Below are 11,282 nucleotides of genomic sequence, written 5' to 3'. Positions count from 1 at the left end.
TACGCCGGAGGGGAGTGTCTTGCGTGGCGGGATCCTGGTCTAGCTCCCAAAGGATATGACCATCGTTTCGATGTGAGTATTTAAGCTGATCATACAGATAGAGTGTTGGTGATACTAAGATATTACAGGTGGATCGAAGCTGAGTGAGGTATGTACCCCGAAGAATGCGAACATGTCGCTTCTCGGCCGTGATGAATGCATTATCATAAAAGTAACGAATAGACTAGTCAATTTGAATTGTACAAATGAAAATCATAACATGCCAATGAATATCCCAACTCCTGTACAGATGCTTCTCATATTCACATTCAATCGTTAGACAGGAAACTTCACGCCAGCGCGTTCGGTAGCACATCGAGGCTGCGACAGAACCCTCGGCAACGTCCGCGCTTTCGGGTCCTGGTTATAGCGCAGCCTGTCACGTTTCAAGTTGTATAGCTTGATCATGCAGGTCATCGCTTGGTCCTCCGACAGCTGCAGGTCTGCCAGCGCAGATCCCTCCAGAGGGGTCACGCGCACAGCGGCAGAGAGCATCCATCGTGCGAGCACCTCGATATCCTTTGCATTACCCCAGCAAGGGAACATGGACAAGACCTGCACAGCCCGAGTGAACTCGCGATGGCTGGGACACTGCGGATCCGAGAGATAGGGACGCGTCCCCGTGACCCCCTTCTCTTCTAGTCGTCGATCAAGGAGCCGCAGGCACTCTCGCGGAGTCGGGGTGCGGAACACGATCTCCTCCTGGAAAATTGCCGACAGACGAGGTCTGTTGGCCAGGAGCTGATCCATTTCCGGTGTCTGGCCCGCCAGAATCACCACGGTTTGGTCCTCCTGCCGAGGAATGAGATAGACGAGCTCGTCCACCACTTTCGAGGCGATCTCGCAATCGGCCAGGTGGTGGGCGTCCTCGACGTAGAGAACCTGACCTCGACTGCGTGCGAATTGTTCACGAGCCCCCTGGGTCGCGAGCAGGTCGGCTACTGAGCACTCAACGACAACTTCACTGGACAGAACTCCCATCCGATAGTACAGGGCGCCGAGTTGTCGCGCAACGGTTCGCTTTCCGGTACCTGTCGATGTTTAGCTAGAAGAAATTCAAGCATCCTGAAGTGTGTACATACCACATGCTCCTTTGAAGACAAAGGCAGACGGCATTCGCCCGATCGGATTCTGGCCTACGAGCCAGGCAGCCCTCATCTCATTATGGTAGCGTTTGAGAACTGCGATGATATCATCCGGCACGATGGTGTGGCGAAGTTCCTCGCGGAACGAGAGCGCCGAGCGAACACTTGATAACTCGATGCTGAAGTCTTGTGCCTCCAGTATCCGCTCCTCGTAGTTATTGGCGGGGGCCGTCTGTCTGGCCGTAAAATTGCGATGTGCTGCAATAAGGAGATGGTCGATAGCTCGAGCATAATCGAAGTCTTTGCGTAGACGTGCGTGCTCCAGGATCTCCAAGGCGGCTTGCAGGGCTTCGGGAGTTGCGCTCACGTCCTGCTCCTGCAGTTTCAGCTCGACCAGCTCTTTCATATCCTCGGAACTCAAGGCTTCGAACTGCACAACCATGGGGGGTGCTCTCTTGGGTCCCCGCGGATCAGAGAATAACCGGTCGATTGCACTGGTAGATCCTAAGAGGATGGTGCAGGTCTGATCCTGTGGAATCAGTAATCTCTGCGACACTGCTTCGACCATAGGTGGAGAGATTTCCTCCACCTCAGCATCCACATCGATAATCAAATTATGACATGGACTTGACTGCATCGTGGCGATGGCATCCTCATCGGACAATCGCTGAAAGACAACTGTGATTGTTAGGCTTGGTTTCGACAGCAGCGGACGGGACCGAAAATACATACCTGTGGGATTCCGAAGAAGGGCCAAATCTGCCAGGATTTGAACATAGAGGCGGGCAGCTGTAGTCTTCCCGGTCCCTGGAGGACCAATAAACGTGCGGTTGAGTCGGATTGCGAGACGCTTCTGGCCCTGGATCTCGCGCCAGTAGTTTTCTTCGGCCGTATCCAGGACTTCGCGCACGAATGTCTTGATAGGGCCCTGGCCAACCATCTTCTGGAGCATGGCCCATGCTTCACTCTTCGCTATGACTTCCGTCGGGCGGAGTCCCAAGAGATCTTCCTTGGAGAAAAAGAAGTGATCCACATCTTCCATTCCCCGGTCCTGCTGATCCGTGAGAAACTCCGCCTGTCGTCTAGCCACTCCCGCGACAAACTCTCGCACGCTGTAGATATTGCTGTGTCCCTTCTTGGTTCGGTCATGAGCCAGTCGTCGTGCCGCCACCTGCATGTACTGACCCTCAAGGCCGCCCTCTACCTGCATGCGCCCGTGATACTCCTGGCTGATATACCGTCCGAGCAGGTGCAACAGGTCATCGCGGTCGAAATCCGGAAACCGGATGCTGCTACAGGTGAGTCGACGGAGGCGAGGCTGTTCCCGCAGCCACTTGTCCATCTCGTCTGAATCGCCGGTGAAGATCACGATGAGTCGATTGGTTGTGGGGAGTTCCATCAGCTGCATGAGATCCTCAACCACGGGTTGATTCGATCGCATGTCGTAGGGATGGTCGATGATCACCGTCGATGGCTGCGACAGGGACCGTGATTCCTCTCCGGTCTGGAATAAGGAAGCAATCCCGGTCGAGGCCAGCTCTGCACCGGTAGTCTCCCTGATGTGGCGTGAGTCGGTGATGTCCATGGAGAACAGCAGTTTTGCGTAGATCCGCGCCACTGTGGTTTTGCCTATCCGGGGATTCGTTAGCACGGCGACTGCAACCCATGAAGGCAAAGCGGGTTCCTAGTAAGTTACGTACCAATGCCGGAATTTCCTTGCAACGCGATATTATACCATTCGCTTCGGGGGTCTCGTCCATGACGCCGACATATTTGCACCCACGTCTGGACTCCGCGAAGTTGGCGTTTGACATTGTCCAGGCCGATGAGATTATCGATCTCCTCGTTCGCCTCCCTCCCGGCGATCTCACGGTCCATCTCGACCAGAAGCTCGGGCGGCGGATGCACGGTTCTCGGGCTTGTCTGTGTGGAGACGGATATTGAACTCGGTGGCAGTGGACGACGAGTCGACGACCACCAAGAGGAAAAAAAGAAGGGGAAACGGGTAGAGTGGGAAACAGGGCAGTCCATCCTGAGAGTGCGCCAGAAGATGAGTAGAAAAGAGAAACACATCAACGGGAAAAGATAAGTTTGGAGGGTGGAATCGAGGACGGGGAATATTTGCGTTGGCCCATGCCATGGTATTTATCCAGATATCCTCATGTCCAAAGGCGCCACAAAACCCCCCGATTGCTAGATCTTGTTTGTCGCGAATCCGAGCCAACGACATGGCCAAATGTTCCTATCTTCTGCTCAATAGCCTTTCGAAGGCTGGATAAGCCTATGATGAGGCGACAGTTGGTGATGAAGTCGATTCACCGCTACTTGCAATGTGGCACATCATCCTGCCACTCTTTCTCATCTACCCAAGTGGGTTTTCTTTTTTTTTCGGAGCACCAGACGGTGGAACCGTGTAATAACACTTGAGGAGGGTTCATGTTAGTCTATCCTTTCTGTCTGAATTTCTGAAACGGTGTTGCTGTCTATTTTCGTAGGGTCACATTGCGAGTGGTCCAACAGTCGCGGTTAGGCATTAGGTACCGATGTCTAATGTGCCCGTTATGAGCGACAATGTGTTCCATGTTGGCAAATCCCATGGCTGATTGGCTGGAATCATGAGGCTTGCAGCCTTCGCCTCGGTTGCCAATACATAAGCAAGAACTGCGTTGTCCAGCCTGCTATTTTATATCCGCGTACTTTTGTGGATGACATCAGGCTTCCACACGGCTGCTCGTGCAAAGATGCCCTCTGATCATGGACAAGAAAGAGCAAGAACCTGAATAGAAAGCGAGGCGAACCCTTGCAAAGCCTGATTGTTATCCAGGGATCGGTGGTTGTCCGTCCTCTAAACCGGGCGGGCTAGTGTTAGGCGATTTCATATGTATCCGCTCGACCAGGTCGCGGCCATGCCAACACACTCGACAATTGATATTCATGTGAGAACGAGGGACGGCTTTGACAGATTACGAGCCGTGGGAATGCAAGTGCCGCAGGATTAGGCACATTAGGCGGTTCTCGCGTGGAGGCTGATATTAAATCAGTCATGGTCAAGCGCCATGCCATGCTTGCATTCTCTCAGACTTAAATACATACTCTATGATTCAATCTGGCCATCTAGGCACCTTGACTCGGTCTCTGTCAAGTATCACTTGAAGTCTCTCACCTCAAGCCATTCTTGCGGGTTACTGTTTCTGTTTACTGTTTACTGTTTACTGCTTTGTTTATTGTTTCTTGTTTCTTGTTTCTTGTGTACAGGCAAGTGGATCACCTTAACCCAACGTGTAAATTAAGACATATTTTGGCTTAATCTTCTCGGAAGCTCTAACTATTTCAAGCTAGATGTGAACCGGCATCAATTTGACCGGGACTGTTTTGTTTATCATCATGGCCAATCAGTTCATCCTGGCTCCTCGTGGGTGTCAAAACCATCGCCATGAACCGATTTTTTCTTCCCTTGTTACTTTCTCTGAGTTATCAAACTTTTCATCATCCATATAGCCATGCTCGTGACTCGCAAGAGCTAACTGGAAATAGGAAATCAGACGAAAGGAGTTGCCGATATCATCCGTAGAACGATTGCCTGCCGAAACATTGCAACTCTCATATATATGTAGAACTCGAATGTAAAGAGCATGTGCAGCACCATGCTTCACTAGTTCAAATCGCTAGTTTTTCGCTTAAATATAGTGGTTTCTCCCGTTTCTTACTTGGGGATATGAAGTCCCGAGGCTCTCATTTGGTCTGTCTGTTGATATTAGTAGAGATAGGGTCATATCATCTTTCCGACAACATGGATAGTAACAAACGAGCCCACTGAACTCTATTTCTGCTGGAAAAGTATGCGGTACATGTAATTAATTCACGGCTTATCATTTTCAATGCCTTGGGTGAGTAGGAAATCTCCGAGTTTGCCCTATGGAGTCTTCTACTGAATCACCCAACCAAGGGCCCTCGAGAAGAGTTTCTTTGCCCCCGTTGGCTGCGTCTCTTCATCTTCAGGCGCGTAGAATCGTCGTAGCGCATCCAGATCAATTGTCTGAGCATCCACCCACCAGGGCCCGCGGTACCAGCACCGCGCTCCGAGGTATACACAGACAATGACCACGACGCTGATGTAATTGGCGAAAAAGTCCTTTGCGTTCGGAGTAGTATGAAGGGGCCATATACTCAGATAGAACTCTGCGATAATCAGAATGATGCACCAGGCCAGCCCCCAATACGAGGAGTAAGGATAGGCCCACGTCCGCCACGGCAATTCTTCCTCGGATCGTCCCTGGGCCTTCCACGCGTACCGCATGCGGAGATGCGAAAGACAGATGCATCCCCAGCCAAACAACGTAAAGAGGGAGGATAGATTGGAGAACCAGCTAAAGACGTCCGCACCGCGGCTGCTCACGTTGAGATATGCTAATCCTCCTCCAATCAGCAGGGTAACGAACAGCCCTGCAACAGGGCGGCCTGTCTTGTCTGCACGGCCAAAGATCTATTGCTTGTTGTTAGCGAAGCAACACGTCCATCCGGGACTGGGGATACGAACCTTTGGCGCCATGCGAAGATGTGTCAAGCCCATTAGTGTCCGTGAGCCACCGTACGCGGAAATACTCCCCGTGGAAATCACCGAGATGAAAATAACGGCATTCATCATGTGTGCGAGAGCCGGAATGCCGGCATTCTGGTATGCAACGACGAAGGGGGAATTGTTCGCTCCATCCCCCCCAAAGAGATTGGGGTCATGGGGGGAGACGGTGATGGTGATGACGAGTGATCCGAGCAGGTAAAACAAGGACAGCCGCAGCCAGATAGAGCCCACAGCCCTAGGTACAGACTTTCGAGGGTTCCGTGTCTCTGCAGCCGCCATGGCTGCGTTTTCGGAGCCCGACATGGCGAAAATACAGGTGGGCATTACGCTCAGAAAGCCCTTGAATCCGTTCGTAAACGGCTCTGAGTTCCAGTACCGAAACCCGATAGGTCCCTCGTCTGGGGCGCCCCCAGCCGATATCACTACGCATGAACGAGTTAGGGTCAGGAAAATGTCAAAAAAAAGGGTAGGTCTCAAACCAATCAATGAGAGAATCACGACAAAAATCCAGGAGAATTTGATGGTCGAGGAGACCACTTCTACCTCCCCGAAGAATCTGACTGCCCACAGGTTTATGAAGATGATGACTACCCAGAAGATAGTGATCCATGCTGCGGTTGGCACCGCATGAGTCCAGAATTGAAGCACTGTAACCACCCCCTGATATACTTAGCTACGTGCCGTGCTTCAATCTAGGACTATCGGTGCTAAACGGCCGCTTACCTGCAATTCATTCGCAATCGTGATGAAGTATGAGAACCAATAGGCCCAGCCGACAGCGAACCCGACCGATGGACTGATAAAGATTGATGCCCATTGTACAAAGGCCGAGGGAAGAGGATACAAAACAGCCATCTCGCCAATCGAGTGACTGACTGTCCAAACCATTGTTCCCGCCAGTATATACCCAATGAGCATTGCAGCTGGGCCTCCATTGGATAGAGATGTGCCACTCCCCAGCCACAGGCCCATGCCAATCGAGGAACCAAGGGCGATCATTGTCAAGTGACGGGTGGACAGCATGCGCTGAAGCTCAGTATCGGCTCCATGGTCGATGTTATGGAGCTCTGAACTAGTAGCCTTCTCTACCTCATCGTTCGGGCTACTGGGAGTGCAAGCAGGCACATCCATAGTGAAGTGAAGTCGTCCGTGTCAAACGGCACGCAGATAAGTGAAAGAAACACACGACCTCGGAATTTTTGCTTCATGCTTGAGGGGAAAGGAAAACAGGGGAGATTATATTGTGATCCCAACAGCCCCCCCTCCCTCCCCTCCTCCCAAACAAGCATGACTCGGGCTGAAATGTTTGGTCGTACAAGACTCAATGATGAAAAGGAGGCAAGGCTTACATGGCGACAAACCTCCGACTCATCCCTTCCTTATTCGACCATTGATAAGGACGATTGGGTAGGGCAAGTTTGTTGGAGAAAAGACCGAACAACCGGACTATACCGTCTAAGATGCTGGGTTGCATTGTGCTGGATAGGCAGAATGATCGAACCCTAAAACTAAGCTCAAGGCGACAAATGGTTGTGTTGACCGCAGATTTGATAACACAGCGTATGAGGCGTTTAGCTGAAACCCCCTTACATTGACAACAGGATTGCCACAAACCCTCGCACCTTGTTGTCGATGTATTTCTGCTAGACATGGGGAACAGAGCTGTGTCCTCATCAAAAACTACCCTAGAACCTTCCCACGTTCGAAATTCTCCTAGGCGTCCCAGCTGGTTGTCGACCACCTGGCTACCAGGTGGATCAGGAGAGAGAGCGCCGTAGACTCCGTCCGGAACTACGATGTTTGCTCTGGTCTATTTCGAGCATGGACTGCTTCGCTGTGGAAAACTCGGGGATCTTGTGAAATGGGGTTTACTTCTCTGGGATTCCTATGGTTGAATTTGATTGCGCATGGTCATAACCAACGTCTCGACGACGCCAATGCAAGGAGTTTTATCTGACGGGTCACATCCATATCTACTTCGTATTGAGCATGTTGATACCGATCCGCACTGATCAGCACGGTTGCAATTGTATTCTGGGTAAGATATGAAGGATCTTTTCCGTTGTCGTGCACGATCTCGGTACACGGAGAGAAAGTTATATGCGGATTGCTTTCCCTATTGATAGGGAAGAGCCTGAAGATCAAAACGACGTCTCCATAAACGTGGCAAAACCTGAGCTCCTTCCAGGCTCTTATATATAATGACCGGGACCTTTGTTGAAACACACAGTTCAAGCGGCCGTGGCCAGTTTGTGTCTGCTGTAACTCGACCCAATCCAACCCAAATATCTCGGGATAATAAAAGAGCAGATCTTCCACAGGCGGGAGATTCTCCGATATCGAATCTGGGGAAACCTCCGCGCTATCCGGAGTAAATCAGCCTGAATGGAAGTGCCAGCCTCTATCCGAGACGACTCCGCACTTTCGCAACTCAAGCATAATTTCCAACTCCGCAGCGAGTGCGACGTCTGAGCTCCAGTTACTCATTTCAAGAAGACATGCATGAACTTACCGGTTATTACAACTTCAAACCCAACGGGATTCCAGTGTGCACTGTAAATCGTGCACTACTTGATACACCAAGCCCATCTATCCCAAGCCTGAAAATAAATGAACATCATATAACCTTTCCGATTCCCCAGGAAATTCCACCAGTCATAGTCCGCGCCCCCGCGTTTCGTCGCATCTTTACCCCGAGGTATGGGGGGGGGGGGGGGGGGGAAGACATTCAGGAACTGATCCTAGTCATACTATAAATATGTGTCTTTCTGAAGGCAGAATCAGAGAACTGATTTTCCACATCCAGACTTTATCAATTGGTACAGCACACCCCACGATGTTTGTCCCAGGAGCTGTGGCGGCACTTGCGGCATTGGCTATAGGAGTTCAGGCCAGGGGACCCTTTCTCCAGACAGTGAACGATACAACCCATGTAATCGGGAACGACCTGTGGAATGTCACCATTGGATTGCAGTACGGAGTCAAGCTTTACTACAAGAATAAAGATCTTGTGGCAAACGCTGTCGGACATTACGTGTCGTACAGTGGGTGCTTTCTTTCCTTGTACAACGTACGTATTCCCCGGCTAACGATAGGTACACATGAACAGACGGAGCGGCTTCTGACCTAAAATGGACGTCGGTCGAAGTCTACAAAAAGACTCGCGAGTACCTGGATGTCAAGTTCACGGCTGCGGAAGGCGACTTCCACTGGGTGATTTTCGAGGACCTGGCCGGAGCATACCAGTATTTTGTAAACCATGCGCTCCCTACCTTGGGTGAATTCCGAACCCTCTGGCGCCTGGACAATACGACCTTCCCCAACGGCCGCACGAACATCAAGGACGCACCGCTCCCGCCACTTTCGGCGATCCTTTCCTCGACCAAGGTGCAGGATGAGACCTGGCAACTCGCGGACGGAACTTATATTACCAAGTACGATTTTGCGGCGTGGGTGAGGGATCAGGATTATTACGGTGTTTACGGCGACGAATTCGGGTCCTGGTATATCAACCCCGGCAAGGATTACTATAATGGTAACCATGTAAAGCAGGAGTTGATGGTACATCGAGAAAGCTCCTCGGGGGATGCAGTTCAGCTGAACATGCTTCATGGAACCCATTTCCAGGTCTCTTCTGCCGATGTGTTTCCCGATGGGAAACTATGGGGTCCATGGTTGTGGTATTTGGTAAGGCACCTCTCGTGCACGCTGTATAGAATCATGCCCTAACGCAACTAGAATGATGGATCTAAGTCTGATGCTGCCGCACGCGCCAGAAAAGAATTTAGTAGCTGGCCGTATAAATGGTTGGACGACGAGACATATCAAACTCGGGGTTCTGTCTCCGGCCAACTGGTTCTGTCCGATGGACGCACGGCGGCGGGCGCATCCGTATTCCTGGGCGACAACCACCCAAACCAGACATCGTTGGACATGGGAAGGGACTACTATTATACCACGCAAGCCGACAGTCGCGGTCGGTTCACTTTCCAGAACGTGCGGGCAGGCGACTATGGTTTGCAAGCGTGGTCCGACGGTGGTCAGATTGCCGATGTCTCGACGACACTGCTTGAGAACGACGTTACAGTGAAGAAAGGCCAACGCACGCAACTTGGCAAAGTGAGCTGGACTATCTCGCCCCGGCAAAAGATTTTCCAACTCGGTGACTTTGATCGCAAGTCTCTTGGGTTTCAATACGGCGGTGCGCCCCATCAGCATGCGCTGGTGGACAATTGCCCAGCCAACTTGACATACACCGTTGGAACGAACAAGACTTCCGACTGGTGCTTTGGCCAGGCCTCGGCAGGCACATGGTCCATTCGCTTTTTAGTGGATGAGACGACAGCAGGGACCGCTGGGATTCTGACCGTCTCCTTGGCCGGGTATTCCAGCGGAACCACATCGCGGATTCTACTGAATGGTGATAGTGATCGCCCGATTGGGAATTTGACCACACTTCCTAATGACCCATGTTTATACCGGTCTGCAACAACTGCAGGAGAATGGAGAATCTTGGAATTTGATATTCCACAGGGCCGCCTTCAAGAGGGATGGAATACGGTTGATGTTCAGGTAATAAAATCCTCCAGATGGCATGGGTTCATGTGGGATAGTATAATCCTGGAGAAAGCCTAAGCGGGTGTCCAATCCAACTCCCTACAGTGTGTTTATTTATCATCTATGAAATACTGAGCATACCTTGAGAATGTGCGGAATAATTCAAAATACTATAAGAGATAATATTAAAGCAGAAGCGGGAGTACATGATCTTAGATGTATTAGCCTATGTAATTGCATTTACGAGTCTAGACTATGCTGTGAATACAGGTTCATATGTGGGACTCGAGCTTCCTACCCACATTTCCACACGGGGCCAATTCCCTCTTGTTTATTGATTAGTGTAAGCTTGCCGGTGTCAATACGCTGGTGGAGACTCGATATCACCTTGGACCTTTGTCGTCTAGACGAGTATTGACAGATATCAAGGTATCTCATATAGCTAACATGTCGAAATGTTCAACTACCTACTTCCGAACCACAGTATTACTGGCTTTAATCTAGCGCAACAAAGAAAGCATACGCTATTTACTGAGTGGTGAGGTCATTTTCGCCCCTCGATCAATATCCCATTTGGTCTAGATTGTCGCGGCTCCGATACACGATCCAGACAATGTCGTCGTCTGGCCCGTAATCATGGATTATCACTGACTGCCTGTGATTGTTGATGGGGCCTGAGAGGGACTCTGTGCCTTGGGAATTACCAGGGTTTGGAGTTCCCGTAGTTGATTCTCAGCCCACAAGGTGCATACCGAAATTGTATAGAACTATATCTGCAACTTTAACCTACAACGAAGCCAGTTATGAAATTGGGGACTTTATATAAGCGTCATCCTTGTGTTTTGCTTACAGATCATGGATTAGATTCGAGACACCATGGGTTGGAATACTCAATTCATCATTGTTTTGTACAGAGGTGATAGTTTGTAGTCCGTGGAGTAAGAAAATCCGCCCCTGTGGCAGGATAGAAAAGACCCCAGCCGCGCATATTTTACATTGTTGAAGGAGTTACTTTCCTCAGT

The 11,282-nt window shown here is 50.7% G+C and overlaps 4 protein-coding genes across 4 annotated transcripts; 1 reads left to right on the top strand and 3 right to left on the bottom strand.

Annotated features, from left to right (window-relative positions):
- Window positions 1-145: 145 nt before the first annotated feature.
- GbpA lies at window positions 146-3,642 on the bottom strand. Its single transcript, XM_040899385.1, has 4 exons — window positions 2,825-3,642; window positions 1,857-2,753; window positions 1,122-1,802; window positions 146-1,070 (listed from the first exon to the last, which is right to left on the bottom strand). The coding sequence occupies exons 1-4, from the start codon at window positions 3,195-3,197 to the stop codon at window positions 316-318; spliced, it is 2,706 nt and encodes a 901-aa protein (XP_040750478.1). The 5' UTR covers window positions 3,198-3,642; the 3' UTR covers window positions 146-315.
- A 1,089-nt stretch (window positions 3,643-4,731) lies between these two features.
- On the bottom strand, window positions 4,732-6,834 carry P175DRAFT_0549112 (putative amino acid transporter; the record flags this gene model as incomplete). Its single annotated transcript, XM_040900427.1, has 4 exons — window positions 4,732-5,607; window positions 5,662-6,125; window positions 6,183-6,363; window positions 6,427-6,834. The coding sequence occupies 4 exons, from the start codon at window positions 6,832-6,834 to the stop codon at window positions 5,050-5,052; spliced, it is 1,611 nt and encodes a 536-aa protein (XP_040750477.1). The 3' UTR covers window positions 4,732-5,049.
- A 780-nt stretch (window positions 6,835-7,614) lies between these two features.
- P175DRAFT_0533504 (uncharacterized protein) lies at window positions 7,615-8,190 on the bottom strand (the record flags this gene model as incomplete). The annotated part of the gene is made up of 2 exons (XM_040900062.1): window positions 7,615-8,065; window positions 8,126-8,190. 2 exons carry the CDS (start codon window positions 8,188-8,190, stop codon window positions 7,615-7,617), a joined length of 516 nt encoding a protein of 171 aa, XP_040750476.1.
- A 349-nt stretch (window positions 8,191-8,539) lies between these two features.
- On the top strand, window positions 8,540-10,407 carry P175DRAFT_0481919 (putative rhamnogalacturonase; the record flags this gene model as incomplete). The annotated part of the gene is made up of 3 exons (XM_040895483.1): window positions 8,540-8,747; window positions 8,813-9,390; window positions 9,442-10,407. The coding sequence occupies 3 exons, from the start codon at window positions 8,540-8,542 to the stop codon at window positions 10,336-10,338; spliced, it is 1,683 nt and encodes a 560-aa protein (XP_040750475.1). The 3' UTR covers window positions 10,339-10,407.
- Window positions 10,408-11,282: the final 875 nt, after the last annotated feature.

The sequence above is a fragment of the Aspergillus ochraceoroseus genome (genome assembly GCF_002846915.1).
Source record: "Aspergillus ochraceoroseus IBT 24754 chromosome Unknown P175scaffold_6, whole genome shotgun sequence".
NCBI lineage: Eukaryota > Fungi > Ascomycota > Eurotiomycetes > Eurotiales > Aspergillaceae > Aspergillus > Aspergillus ochraceoroseus.
This window is presented reverse-complemented; position numbering and strand designations above follow the sequence as displayed.

What these genes read in the sequence shown, in the direction of transcription:
- GbpA (XM_040899385.1), bottom strand. Translation starts at nt 3,197, where the DNA reads ATGTGTTTCTCTTTTCTACTCATCTTCTGGCGCACTCTCAGGATGGAC. An exon ending in CCTTCTTCGGAATCCCACAG is followed by an intron (nt 1,803 to 1,856) that starts GTATGTATTTTC and finishes TAACAATCACAG; the next exon opens with TTGTCTTTCAGCGATTGTCC. An exon ending in TGTCTTCAAAGGAGCATGTG is followed by an intron (nt 1,071 to 1,121) that starts GTATGTACACAC and finishes AAACATCGACAG; the next exon opens with GTACCGGAAAGCGAACCGTT.